The sequence below is a fragment of the Leptonotus elevatus genome, chromosome 14 (genome assembly GCF_054856555.1).
Source record: "Leptonotus elevatus isolate MCC_2025b chromosome 14, RoL_Lele_1.0, whole genome shotgun sequence".
Taxonomy (NCBI): Eukaryota; Metazoa; Chordata; class Actinopteri; order Syngnathiformes; family Syngnathidae; genus Leptonotus; species Leptonotus elevatus.
Genome location: NC_141252.1, coordinates 5,675,218 through 5,689,093, shown reverse-complemented (window position 1 = coordinate 5,689,093; position 13,876 = coordinate 5,675,218). Strand labels below are relative to the sequence as shown.

The 13,876-nt window shown below is 47.3% G+C and overlaps 1 protein-coding gene across 1 annotated transcript in view; it reads right to left on the bottom strand.

Moving 5' to 3' along the window:
- syne2b (spectrin repeat containing, nuclear envelope 2b) overlaps window positions 1-8,316 on the bottom strand; it is a 91,413-nt gene extending 83,097 nt beyond the window's left edge. Inside the window, exons 1-7 of the mRNA XM_086095147.1 lie at window positions 8,215-8,316; window positions 3,882-3,943; window positions 3,226-3,321; window positions 3,071-3,148; window positions 2,914-3,006; window positions 1,328-1,530; window positions 822-1,021 (exon numbers count right to left, since the gene is read on the bottom strand). Coding sequence (XP_085951273.1) covers window positions 822-1,021; window positions 1,328-1,530; window positions 2,914-3,006; window positions 3,071-3,148; window positions 3,226-3,321; window positions 3,882-3,943; window positions 8,215-8,299 — 817 coding nt within the window. The 5' untranslated portion in view covers window positions 8,300-8,316. The remainder of the gene's footprint in view (window positions 1-821; window positions 1,022-1,327; window positions 1,531-2,913; window positions 3,007-3,070; window positions 3,149-3,225; window positions 3,322-3,881; window positions 3,944-8,214) is intronic.
- Window positions 8,317-13,876: the final 5,560 nt, after the last annotated feature.

The window sequence follows — 13,876 nt, the reverse complement described above, 5'->3', positions numbered from 1 at the left end:
CACGGGAGGCGGCAGACACATTTGGCCCCCTGGGCGCACGCACGCAAGCCCAACGCCCGCCCCCGTCCCATGTGAGAAGCTCAAGCGGCTAATGGGCGTGAACCAGTCAAACAAGAAAGTGTTTCATGTTGTGCAGAAGGCAGCGAGCGGCGGGTCGATCAGCCGACACTGCGACGCCCCGCGGGAAAGGCGGCTGACGACACAACGGCGTCTTTCAGCCAGCCAGATCAACGTTTACGCCGCACATCCACCATCAAGTACGGCGCCACTGCAACACCAAATGGCACTTTTATCATCCACGTGCGGTCAAAGGAGATCAAAAAACTCGTATAGAATATCTTAATATTGATTTTCTTTTTGATTCCAATATTCTCAAATGTTATTGTTGACATTGCTGACTTTGTGTATTTGCTGAGTTGAGATACACGCAAGTGATTTTGCTACAACAAAAGACAAGGTTGCTCGCTAGTCCGAGTCCTTTGGTTTTTCGTTTTGAAGACAAAAAAAGGCTTTTGGTTTTACTTTGGCTAGTTTTGCCCTCAGAAGCTGTCAAACTGACAGTCGTGACGTGTCTCATCGGCCGATGTTCCTGAGCGTAGCCGGCGTGGCAGAACTGTCATGTGACGACCACGCCCTCCGTCGTTCGATGATCTCCAGAGAAGTGGGTCTCATGTGCGATTGATGATTTATTCAAATGATTGATAGAAAAAGTGTTAGAAATCAAGTCGGAAGGGTTGAGATTTGCTTGGGAGGAAAGTGCGTTGAGACCCACGTCTGTGGTCAGGGGTGCAACTGCTCGGCGAGTTTGCCGGCGGCCTCACCGTCGGGCTCCAGCAGCCGCGGGATGTTGAGCTCCCGCTCGGCCAATCGGAAGGCCTCGTCCAGGTTCTGCCTGTTGCTTCTGCTGGCCGCCTGGGACAAGTCCACCAGGTCCGGGCGCAGCGCGTGCAAGATGGCCAGGAAGAGCACGCCGCTACGCCAGCTGCCCTTGAAGTCCTTCACGCTCACCGAACATCCTGCCCTGAAAGCAAACAAACGGCTTCACTTCCTCATACACAACTCCACCCCCACGTTTGCAGCGTTTAGGGGGTTCAGGGGGCCGCAGCCATCGCAACGTTTTCTGCCCGATACGTCATCTTTCCGAAGTCTGCCCTGCCCATCCCAAATTGGTTCCCTCAGCTTCAACCTTCTCATCTCGTTTTTTTGCAATAAAACGTACAAATCGAACTCAGGAGAAACGTTGCCCCCCCCCACCCCCACCCCCACACCCCTCCACGCTGCGCACAAATGGAGATGCAACGGACCATTGCGGTGGCGACATACGCACTTGTGGCACTGCTGGCGGACCCACAGCATCAGCGCCTTCTTGGCCGACACCCTGAAGCGGGCGTGGAGCGGCGAGCCCCGACAGGGGAGCGCACTGCCGCCGGCCGAGCCGGCGCTCCGTGACGAACCCGAGTCCAGACTGGCAAGAGACTCCATGGACGACTGGCGCGAGCTGAAGGAAAGTCCGCTGGCCAGCTCCTCGATCTGCGCAAGGGACACAAACACTTCCTGGTTCTGTCCGTGCACCGCCATTTTGGACATGCAACAGTGCTACTTTCAGTGCCGGTCGGTCAGGAGAGGTCGACAGGGCGGACTCGGCTGAGGCAAAAATTCCATCATGCAAAGGGAATATTGGCATTCAAAATGGAGAACTAATATTATATTTTGATATTTATGAAGAGCAGGACAAATCGCGTACAGTTAACCAAGCGTGAAATTGTTCCCGCTATCTTAAAAAGTTGGACATGCGCAGTAGGTCGGTTTTTCCTGCAAGAGAAAGGAGCAAGGTGGGCCGCAGGAATCCCGGTCCGGAAAGTTCAAATCCTGAAACAGTTTGGCTTTTAGTCTCAGGTGGAGAGACGAGCTCGTTGACCTGAAGCTCCCGCGACTAAAGCCAAACTGCGGCAGGGTTTGGACTTGATGGACCTGCGAGATTCCCCAACCCGGCGGGTTTGGCGGCGCAACGGCACACCCGCTGGTTTGGTCACGTCATGTGCTCCGCCTTCCTCCTGACCACCCGGCGAGCCACGCTTTCCAGTCGGACCTGAAGGCGGCAGACCGGAAGCGACCACTAGACCCCATGGTGAAAAATGCTTCAAACGTCCTGGAACAGGGACGCCCCTGCCCTGGCAGTCGCTTGGAGCAAGTAGGCAAGACTGCAATCGACCACGACTTGCCGGAGAGACTCCAGGGAAGGTCGCGCAACTGGCGGCGGGCACTCCAGTACGAAGGCATTCAAAGACGGTTGGATTTGGAAGTAGAACGATTGGATTCGGTGTGATAACGACTGAATTGGAGATGGTACGGTTCTGGATTGGATTGGAGATGACCCGAACCCTAACCTGGTTTGAGAGGGGATGACGCAATGACTTATTTCCTGTCATGTGACGTGCATTTCCATGAACCTGTCCGTACTGTAACTCCAATAAAATAGGTTATGTCAGTCCTGGTCCTGGAGGGCCAGAGTCCTGCAGGTTTTTGATGTTTCCGCCCGCCGACGCACCTAATTGATATCAGCAAGCTGTGCCGAAGCCCGATTCAGATCGGGATCTTTAGAAACGGGCGCGTTCTCAAAAGTGCAGGACCAGGATTGGCCTGCGTTACGTCCACATACTTGAAAGTGGAAGCATTCCATGCACTCGCAACCCTTCAATCAAAAAAGCTATTTTCCGATTTGTTTTGTTTTTTCACAGTCCTGGTGAAAAGGGTCCCGTAGAAGGCCCCAAGAAATCTGCGACAGCTGGACGATGCCAGATGAGGACATTTGACGGATTTATTTGGCGCACTCTGTCTGATGCGGGCCAAGCAGAACATTTTTGGGGACCCGGGCCGTTGACTTTGACAAAGGAGCGGCGGCGTTGCTCTCACGTGATACTGCAGGATGATGGTCCAGATGAGGCCCAGTATGATGGCCGGCTTTCCATCGATGATGTCGGGAATGTTGATGTTGACCAGTTTGATCTGAAAGCACCATGAGATCATCGTTCCGGCGCTCAACATTCAACAATCAGCGTTTGATAGTTACCGATTTGCGTCGGAGGAAGGCCAGGCCTTTCTCGATGTTGCTCCTGTGCTGGAACGGTCCCCTTCCTCGTTCGCGATTCTGACCCAGCCAGCAGACCCGGTTAGCATTTGCGCTAGCTAGCTGGCGTTAGCCTTTTTGCGACATTTTGGACTCACAATGCGTTGGTCGCTCATCACCTCCAGCAGGTCCAACAGTTTGGATCCATCGCAGAAGTCGTGGAAGAGATCCTCCACCCTGCACGGAGGCCTCCTCTGCACGCACAAGACCTTCACTCGTTCATTCAGGTCACAAACATTCCACTTTTCTCTTTCTTTCGACTGTAACGAGGCCATCAACGTGCCGATGACCAAACTCGGCCGGAAGGACGCATCCGCATGGGCATCATTTGTTGCGTGGCAAATCCGCCATGTTGGATTGGCTGATTTCCGACATGCGCTTTAAAAATGGCCACTTTGCGCTGTTGTGGGCCTGACACGCTCAGGAGACAAAAAACAAAAAAGGTGCAGCATAACATGCATGACTGGCGGCTGCAGCAACAGACAACGCAATGAGCTCATGTATGTGAGTGACGTGTCCTTAACATGCATCGCATTGTACTACTTTTCAATTCATGTCAACTCTAAATTGCAAGGAAACCAAAATGTGGCCCTAAAAATTCTATTTTCTGAAGAATTTATGGGAAAAAGAGAAAATAATTGATTTGTGGTTTTATGAATCGATATTGATGTCGATGATTGGATGTTTTAAAGCAGGGTTAGCGAACGTGACTTGATGCTAACGTGCTAACGTTGAATGTTGAGTCGGCGCTCACCTTTGCCAGCTGGGCGTTGACCCAGTTGGTGAAAGTCCGTTTCTGGATCTGCTCCTGCTCCACTGCGCGCACACGCACGCACACGCACACACACACACACACACACATTGGTCTTGTTGACTTCATGTCTCATGTCTGACATGAAGTCCTTTTCACTTTTAGTGACATTTTCTTCAAGCACACAAGAATAAAATCCACTAGCACAAAATGGTTTGTTTGTTTTTTGGATCAGTCAATAAAAACAAAAATGATCACATTTGCAAAGTTGAAGAAATATCAACTCAGACGTTTGTCATTGGCAAGAGATGCCACAAGATGGCGGCACAGGCCTGCAACGTCCATTTTCAAAATGGCTTCGTTCTCAGATGACAAGAGGAGAAAGAAAAACATTTGTCAGCCCACAAAACTATCAATGGTGTCTATTTTAGCACACGTCCGCACGACCTTCAAACAAATGACCTTGAAAGTAAACTTGTGAATGAATTATGACGTGACACGGGCGCACGTGATCAATAGCCACATTGATCATTGTAATTGACTGGCGGGAGGGACTTGTCCACAATCTCAACCTGATTTGAAAGTTTGGTTTTGTGTGCTAATTTTGGTTGATTGTTTTTTTGCAACACAGTGCAATGCTAACTTTGTTAGCTGCAGTGCTAATAGTGTATTTTTTTAATTAATGTGTTATGAGTTCACCAACCTGTGGCCTAAAACATAAGTGCAGCCTCTGTGCCAATCTGCCTCAAACCAACGCTTTGCTTTTTCACTCCTTTTGCAGTTTGAGCCGCAGTTTGCGTTGCGCTCCTAGCCGCCATCTTGCTCTTGTGTTTTTGTTTTCAATTTCCATCCCACTTGTGCGCTAACGCCTGCAAATGTGGGCGGGGACGAGCGAGCATGATGTCATCGTCCGCCATTTCACCCGCCCCAACGAAGTGGCAATCGCGTGTTTGTCGCCAACGCGCCACACTGAAGGGAAGATACACGCTTGATAGGCGCAGTTCAAAGGTCAAGCCTCCCTCTTTGTACTCAACCGGTCATGGTGGCGCATGCGTGATGGACAACATTCCTTCGAGTTTGCAACGCACCTTTAAACTCACACTGTGAAGAGCAGGACATTTTATGTTCTTGTCTTCAAGTACATCCACGTTGATTTTTTGGTTTCTTCTGTAGCATAATTTTATAAAATGTTTTTTTTTTTTTTAAAGAGAGAGTGACACGTGCGCATTGTACTTAACAAGCAGCGCCTTTGAAGTAAATTGCCTTCAATTAGTCCACTTGTCGGTGAGTGAAGCCGAGCAGACGAAAGGGGACGTGATTGCCTTGGGTGTTGAGTTTGCATCGTAGCCTACTTTCTTTCTTTTTTTTTAAGCGTAAGTGTGAGGTCTGTTGTAGAAATAGCCCAGCAGTGATTGGATACGGCGTGTTGCTAAGAAAAAGTCAAACAGAGGAAGAATATCAACATGTATTTACTTATAAACTTAACATGGTACATGTTTCTAAATGTAGCCATTTTTCTATATTTTCTTTAAAAACAAAATAGAATGTGGTACATGAAAAAAAAATGCTGGTATTTGCCCAAATATTTCAAATGAGCACGTTTTAGAGTTGTAATTTGAATACTTTGATATTTTTCCTCATATCAGCCCTTGCCTATTTATAAAGTATCCCGGCCGGCGCGCCTGCGAAAGCGGCTCCTCGCTCGGCACATTTAGACCCGAAATGTCGCTTGCTGGGAAACCGGAAGAGCTGCTAACAAAACGTTGGGGTTATCCAGCATAATAAACATATCATTTAGGTATACATATGACGTACTTCCTCATGATGATGAATCGCCTTAAAGATCATGTGCGGTGATACGTATCGTACGGTGACGTTGTTGGCAAAAGGTTGCCCTCGACCATACGATGAGGACATCATCGGCAATCTCACCGTACAATGCATTATAGTTCAAGCGTGCGTTTGGGCTTGGCGCATGTTATGAAATGCAACGTTAGCCTAACGTTAGCAACTTAGCCCTAAACTAGCTAGATGAGGATCATGTAGGGCTGCAGTGGTTCTCAACCTTTTGTCACTCACGAACCCCCGGCGACATGTTTTTTCGAGCCGAGCACCCCCAACCAGCGCAAAAAGATTTTGGGATGGACAAAAGGAGACAGTGCTGTGCCATCATCTGTCGGGTTTTAATTTGGAAACTGGTTTTAACTTTGACCGCAGTCCCACTATGTATCGGTCAAAAAAAACTTAAGTCATTAACTTAATGGTAGATTAATAATTGTGCAATAATTATCAACATAACACGTCCTTTGGGATACAGGTCACTTTTCAAAACAAATTATTCAGTTAACTTAGCATGTATGCTACTTTTTGAATTATTCTTTTTTTTTTAATTCCCGTACCCCGATTTGAGAACCGCTGATGTAAGAAACTCCCGTAATTGTTTCAGTGATTGTAAAATGAAGCCAGTTTGCAAAGACTGCAATGTTAGATGAATGAAAGTGTAATAAATGCCAGGACCAGAGATTATTATCTCAATGTCTATGAAGCCCCTCCCCCCCCCCCCCCATACAATAATTCACTTATATGATGGATATTATTCGTGTTTAGCTCACAATCAATACATTTTACATTACAAACTGCTCCCAATTCGTTTTATTTTTGTGCATAATTCCAAATGATGGCTTTTCCCTCACAGGTCACCGTTTCTAAAACGCAAAAAAAAAAGTACGTTCAATTTAGAGAATCTTCTCCGGGGACAACGACACCAAACAAAAAACGTAAGTAGAAAAAAGCCGTCACTATTTTCACAACTTTTATTAATTACAGCTTTGAATTTCTTCAAATTCAAAAAACAATAAATCACAGCAAAAATAGCAAATATCAATTGACCTGCAGTGTAATGTAATGAAACAAACAAAAACGCAACGTAAAAAACAACAAAAAGCTCGTTTTTAAGCATTAAGCTAAAAAATGAAGTCAAAAGCATTGTTTATTTGAAACTTTTTTTTTCATTTCTTTTCATGTCATGCATGATTTAGGTTTGGCTTTTTTTCCCATAATGCAACGGGACATTATGTGGCATGATGGGAAAATGTTATCAAGTAGGTCAGGACAACAAATGACAAATTTTGATTCGGTCTCCTCGAAAATATTGCTGGCTACTTTGTTTACACATGTTTTTTGTTGTTCTTCTTTTCTGCTGAAAATATGACGACAAACAATCATCAACACGTTTGCCAATTTTATGGCATCAACCTGTCCACGTAATTCCTTCATGTTTGTCCATTTTCTCTGCCAATTTCAACAATGTCCTGTTTTCAATAAAACGATGGACATTACAATTTTTTTTAATCCGATTCATCGACAGATTAATCGATTATGAAAATCATCCCTGTTTTGGACGTTGTGAAGCCTGCATGTTTCCGTTTGCCATCATGAAGTGACATCATGACTTCCTGTTTGTGAAGTGACATCATGACTTCCTGTTTGTGAAGTGACATCGTCACTTCCTGTTTGTGAAGTGACATCGTCACTTCCTGTTTGTGACGTGACATCATCACTTCCTGTTTGACCAGTTCGCCTTGCAGCCAACGTTTGGTTTCTTTGGACTTTTAAGGTTTGCCAGACAGTCAGCAAGAAGCTTGAACAGGCCCCGCCCCTTTTGCCCTTTCTTGCAGCATTCCCGACTTCTGCTCGCAATGGAAGCTGCCAACGCGGCGTCGGCTCAAGATCACGTTTGTTTTGGCTTTGAAATTGCCCGCGATGAATTTGAGGACATCCTGGTCCAATGACAAATCAGGTTGTCGTGATTCTGAATCGGATGTTTGAGGAGAAGAAGAAATGGACTCACCCATGCCGACTGAAGCGTTCACATTGTCCACGCGCGTACGCACCCACGCACGCACACACGCAAACACCGTGAGAGCAATATGAGAAGCGAATTGTGTTTGTCTGGTCCGACCGCCTTTCAAGCAGGTCCGACTGACTGCAGCTCCGCCCCCTGGTCATGCGCCAATTAAAGAGTCGCTTATTCAACCCGCCAGTCGCGCGTTCCTAGACGGCGCCTCGAGATACGAGTGCAGACTCGTTGTTTGTCCTCGACTTGAGCAAAAGTTTCAAACGTACTCGTTTGGCAAATGGTGAAAGTTGCTTTCCCGGCGGCTCCAGTTCAACACAACCGGACGACTATCGCAGGCACTTTGGTTTTTTGATCCACTTAAAAAAAAAACTTTTTTAAAAGAGCAAGTAGAGTGTTTTGCAAACGCTTTTTTTTCTTTTCACAAAATCCCTTTTGGCATTTTTTTGCAAACTTTCGGCGCCGTGTCGTTTTACTGACCGTGCAGCAGCATGAGTAGGTTGTCGATGTCCAGGGGGGCGGAGCCTGACTCCCCCGTGACGTCATCAGTGCAGTCCGAGGCCATTTGGGGTCAGTGGCCACCTGCCGGCAACATGGCGGGCGAACGCGTCAACAAGCGCTTTGGGTCAGCTGAAAACATCCGCTGGCGGACAAAATGCCTTTTTGAGGAGCAACTTTCAACTTCTTTAAAACAATTACAACATAGACGTTATGAATATTTGGCTTTCGGTGAAATTTCAGGATGAGCCTAAAATGCATTCCAACGTTTACGGGTCAACTGAATGTGACCTTCTCGAAGCTTTGTTAAATGTTTGGGTGCTGCAAGTTGCTGTTGACGTGAAAATTGCCAAAGGACAAAGCTCCAGCTGATGGAGGCGTCCTCATCGGGCAACGGCGTGTACCTCAAATAAACGTCTGACACTCAAGTATGTCCGTCTTAGGTTAGCTTAGCACTTAGCACGGCTTCTTCCTCTTTTCTTGTCATCTCGTCCAAAATGAGGCCACGCGGGCACAACATTTCCGACTGTTAGCCGTTGGACGCTGTTGCTAGCTCGCTGCTTGTGGCGGACGTAACGGCGAGCCGCGCTAGGTGACGTGATGACGCTAGCCAAGCTTTCTAGCCCATCCGTCTTGGTCACTTCTTTTGGCGCTTGTCAAAATCTGATTCTCACTTTTGCTCTTCAAAGGGTTTGAATGGGGCCAAATATTCACATTTTGAGCCGCTAAATTCCAGCCTTCGTCTGTCTGTCTGTCTGTCTGTCCGTCCGTCTGTCCGTCCGTCTGTGTGTCTGTCCGGGCTGTAAAGAAACGCTCGAAGTGAGAGGACGACAACGCAGTTTGACCAACAGCTGTCTGAACAAACGCACATGTGACGTCTTCAAATGACAAGAACACACACTTGTTTGTTTGTTTTGACCTCCAGCCGCTGCCAGAGGGGCGGGGTTTAACAATTCAACGACACAACTTCCTGCTAGCCCACACTCACAAAAAGTGTGTGCGTGTGCGTCCGTGTCATTTTACAAGTCAAGCAGTGCCCTCTAACATTCACACTGAAATGGAGACGTGTGTCATGTGTGTTCGTGTGTGTGCGTGGCACGCAAGTCATGCCAAGGTTGTGAGTCAGCTGCCGCGTGAACTTTGAGTGGTGATTGACTTGACTGGCAAAATGAGGCCACAAAAAGGCAAGAACAAATATGCCCAAAGACGTCAACACAACTTGAAGAGTGGCTTGGGAGACCTCCGCCAAGGCCAAAGCACACGTTTGTCCTCGGGCTCATGTTTGCTAGCGCTAATTGTTGCTTGCGCACAGCAGGCTGGCAGAGGCCACTGTTGATCAACTTCAACATGGTGGACCCGAAGGACGCATGCAGAGACTTAAGATCACTTTCAGCCGTTGTGCAATATTCTGCACTTGCCACATCGTTGTGACCGATTGCCAACGGTCCAAAATCGAAGAAACGCGGTTAATATGGTGGGAGAGAAATTTCTACACGTCCTGTCGTTGCCGTTGGTCAGAGCCGCGCAAGCCTGATCGTGGTCCGAATCTCACCAATGGGCACCGGCAGAGCAAAATTGCCGCTTTGGGATGTCTTCTGCGAGGTCATCGGCCTTGAGGTCAGGACTTGGCCTGGGCCAGTCCAGAGACCAGAACGGCTCTTCTCAAGCTGTCCCCCTTGCCGTCCTTTCCAGCTTCAGCCGGTGGACGCCAGTCGTCAACTTGTCAATTGATTGCTACTCGCGGCCTCCTTGGCTTCCGGTTTTCGGCTCTTCGGCGTGTCGCTGAAATCTCGCCAAATCTTCAATACCGCATCGGCCGCCGCAATAAGCCGAGACTGACATTTGCCGCTGCCGGCTGGTCGCGTGACGCGACACGTTGCGCTCCGTGCTACCTGCTAGCGAGGCTTGGCGCCCGGCAGAAGGTCAGCTGGCGTTTGGAGCGGCGCTAAAAATAGCCGCTCACGTTGGTCGGCGGCAAAAGTGCAACATGCTTCGTTGGGCTATGGAACGCTCCCGCCAACAGGAGTGGAAAACCTGAACGACTACTTACTTGCTACTTTGATTGAGTGCGGCCGCTTACTTACCCGCAGCAAAGGTCGGACAGCAAGAGCGGTCCAGGCCCCAAGAAGTGCAGGAAGACCAGAGAGGAAGGTTGCACCCCGCTGGCACTCGCACGCCGTTCTGAGGACAAACTTCAAGCTCGGATGCGGACCGTCGGCCAAACCAACCGGGACATGCGCCCCACAAGCCCCCGGCATACTTCACGCCGCGCTAAATTTACACACACGCGCACAAACTTTCATGCGCACACATATGCAGTGGTGTACACACATGCGCGCGCGACACCTGCTTCAAAGGTCCAAAGAGAAGCAAAGTTGAAAGTCTAGAGTAGAAACACAACAACAATAGAAAGAAAGAAAGAATGTGAAGATGATCTCAAAGTCAAGTTGTTTGGCTTCATCAAAATTGTTGCAACACGCCTGAAAAGTATGGAAGACCAAAACAAATAAATGACTACATAAATAAATAAAGTGAAAAATAAAAATGGATATAAAAAATATAATTCGAAAATTAAAATGGAAATAAATCATTATTAGTCGTTTGTTTATTTATTTAGTCATTGGTTTATTTTGGACGAAATGTTATTCAAATAAGGGGGCGGTCCTAAGCACGTCTTGGGTTGGACTCCGCCGTTGCATACTGCCTTTTATTGGTCGAGTGAGCCTCGCCGGTCGCTTTGCATGGAAAGCTCCAGCAATGGACGACTATCTTGGCCACTGTCACCTCGACTTGCGACTCGAGTTGCTCGACAACAATGACATGTTATTTGCTTTCCAGTCCTCTCGTTTGACTTTCACTTCCCACAATGTGCTCCTCTGCGAGTCACGAGGCAGGGAACCGATGCGTCATCATAGCGCTGCTTGGCGGTCGTAAGCAACAAGGCATGATTGGAACATGAAAGGGGAAACGCTTATCGCCAAACACTACGAGATGTTTTCTTTTTTGCTAAACACGACGAGAACGCAGCGGCAGGATAACAACATGGCGTCCACGTGTCATGTGACCAGCAGTTGACCAATCACAGCGCAGGCTCTGATGTCGCGTGACACGGACGAGGAGCGCGCGTGCACTCGCGTCACGTGTCACGACCGACAGCTGCCAGATGAGATGAAGACGACTATGGCGAGAGATTTGTCTCAAAATGATCCACACAACAATTCTGACCTGATTTTCAAATAATACCGCATGTATTTGTTCATGTTTTGAAAGCATTTATCACGACTTACCATTTGCAAATGCTCAATTGTGCTTGTGAATGTGCCTTTGTGGATCGCATTTTGCGCATTTCGTTTTGAGACAAACATCACAATGAAGTTTCACACTCGTTCGTCTTCCGTCCACGAGGTGGGAAAGAGACGTTTTTGTCCTTTACAAATGGAATTGGGAAAACGGGAAACGAGCCTTGATCTGATCTTCTGTGATGCGTTTGTTTCATACAAGTCGGGAAAAACGTGTTTTTGCTTTCACCCGGACAACTCGCTCCCAGTCACGACATAGTAAGATTTAAATCTCTCCTTCTGCCCCGCGACGCCAAGAGGCCGACACGAGACAGCGGACGCCGACCAAACAATAAAGTCAAAGGTGGACGGCGAGGAAGGAGAGGGCAAGAAAAGAACGAGAATGTAAATGTAAAAAAACTAAAAGGAAGAAGAAATAGAGAGAGAGAGACCGTAGATGAGGAATGAAATGAAAGGAGTGAGGATTGGCAAAATAAAGCAAAGAGGAAAGCAAGAAAAGAAAGGAGCGAGGGAAAGAGGAGGCTGTTGAAGGTGCGATCGACCGACCCAACACGTCAAGGGACGGCGCGCCCTCGTGTGGATTCAACGGCTAGCGCAGTACACTTTCCCAAAGGAAGTAAAGGCAGTTCGAGGCGTGCCGCAACGTCAGGTGGACCTAAACGTTTGACTCCGCCCACACGGATTATGTTTTGTTTGTTTTTTTACTTCGTAGCGCCGCCGCCTTTCTTTCTTTGTTGTTAACCCTAACCATTACCCTACCACATCACGATTACAGTATTTTTTTTAACACTTTATTGAACAACAAAAATTAAAAACTGAGCGAAACCCAAATACCAACCTCAACCGTCCAGGGATGCGCTATCTGCTGGGGACATGTAGTACTGCACTTTGGCCTCTTCCTCAAACCTTTAGCTGACTGAGTTTTGAGTGTTTGTCATTTTTGTTGATCCATAATGTTTAAAAGAAAAACTTTACGTCATAAAACGAAGCATTATTAACTCTTCAAATTTTGTTGGAAAAAAAAATGGTTTAAACCGTTTAGAAAAATCTGTGTGGGCGGAGTCAAACGTTGAAGTCCCCTCAAATGTTGAGGTACGCCTCCAACTGCGTTCTGTGCGAAGTGCAAGGAGTGCGAGTCGAAGAAAGATGGCTTCCCAAATGACAAAAAAAAATATGTCTTTCATATTCAAGTGTAGAACTTGGGAGACTTACAACAATTTTCACAAATACATTCACAACTCCAGATTGAAATCAACGTAAAAAACACACACACAGGTCTGAGAGTAGCAATTAATACAATTAATTCCTTGGAGGTGGAAAACTTTGGCCATGAAAGAATTTCCGTACATTATCCAAAGCGCGTAATCGCAAACAATTCCCTTCCAATCAACACCAACACAAACACGAGTGACTTCATCGTCTGCTCTCTCACAAAACGGTTCGTTTCATACCACTTCTAAATGATTCAACGTTTGGATTTATTTTTTGTCACTGGAAAAAAATCATTTTGTACCATCCGAGACCTGGCGACGGCGTCGACACATTGCTGCCGGGAGGGAGGGGGCCGGCCGGGGCCAATGTCAACAAACCCCGCCCACATCCAGGACCCCTCCCGCCCAACAATGGCAAAAGCCAAATTCATCCGATGAGATGACAAGCAAGAGAAGAGCAAAATTGTGATGATGTTTCACAGGCCAAATTGCTGAGCAATATTGTCAACATGTCGCTCGCTCGGCTCCCTCTAGTGGTTGCGTAAATAAATGTAAAAAGTGCACATCACCTTGTAGTTTCCACTTCGAGGAGTGGTTTCACTTCACTGAAGATTGATTTGCATACACAATTGCCGATGCCCCTGTTTCTTTGACCCAATTAGCATTTTTGGAATACCGAACATTTGTGAAACCCACTTTGGTTGGATTTCACTTTCACTACGTTTACATCAAATCTTTTACAACATTTTGTTTTCATACCATTTTTATTCACATTTCATTTTGGATCCCAAATGAAGTTAGAAGTTGAACGTGTGCACAAGGTTATGTTACAGCGGCGTACAAGAATATTGGAAGCAAAGTCAAGTTTGGAGGTGCGAATCAACGCCGAACGACAAAATCAAGTCCAAAATGTTGCTGACAATGCGCTTCAGTTTGCCGTTGTTGTCGTCCATCTGAGGGCATAGGGCGGGCGGCCATTTTGCCACTTCCTGGTCACCGAAAGTGACATCACGGTAACTGGCGGGCCAACGTCACATGACCGCACCCACAACACAGGTGAGCCGTGATTGGTTGTTACCTGAGCAACTGCGATGTCATTTTGAGTGGCCAGCAAGGGGCAACATGGCCGCCCAC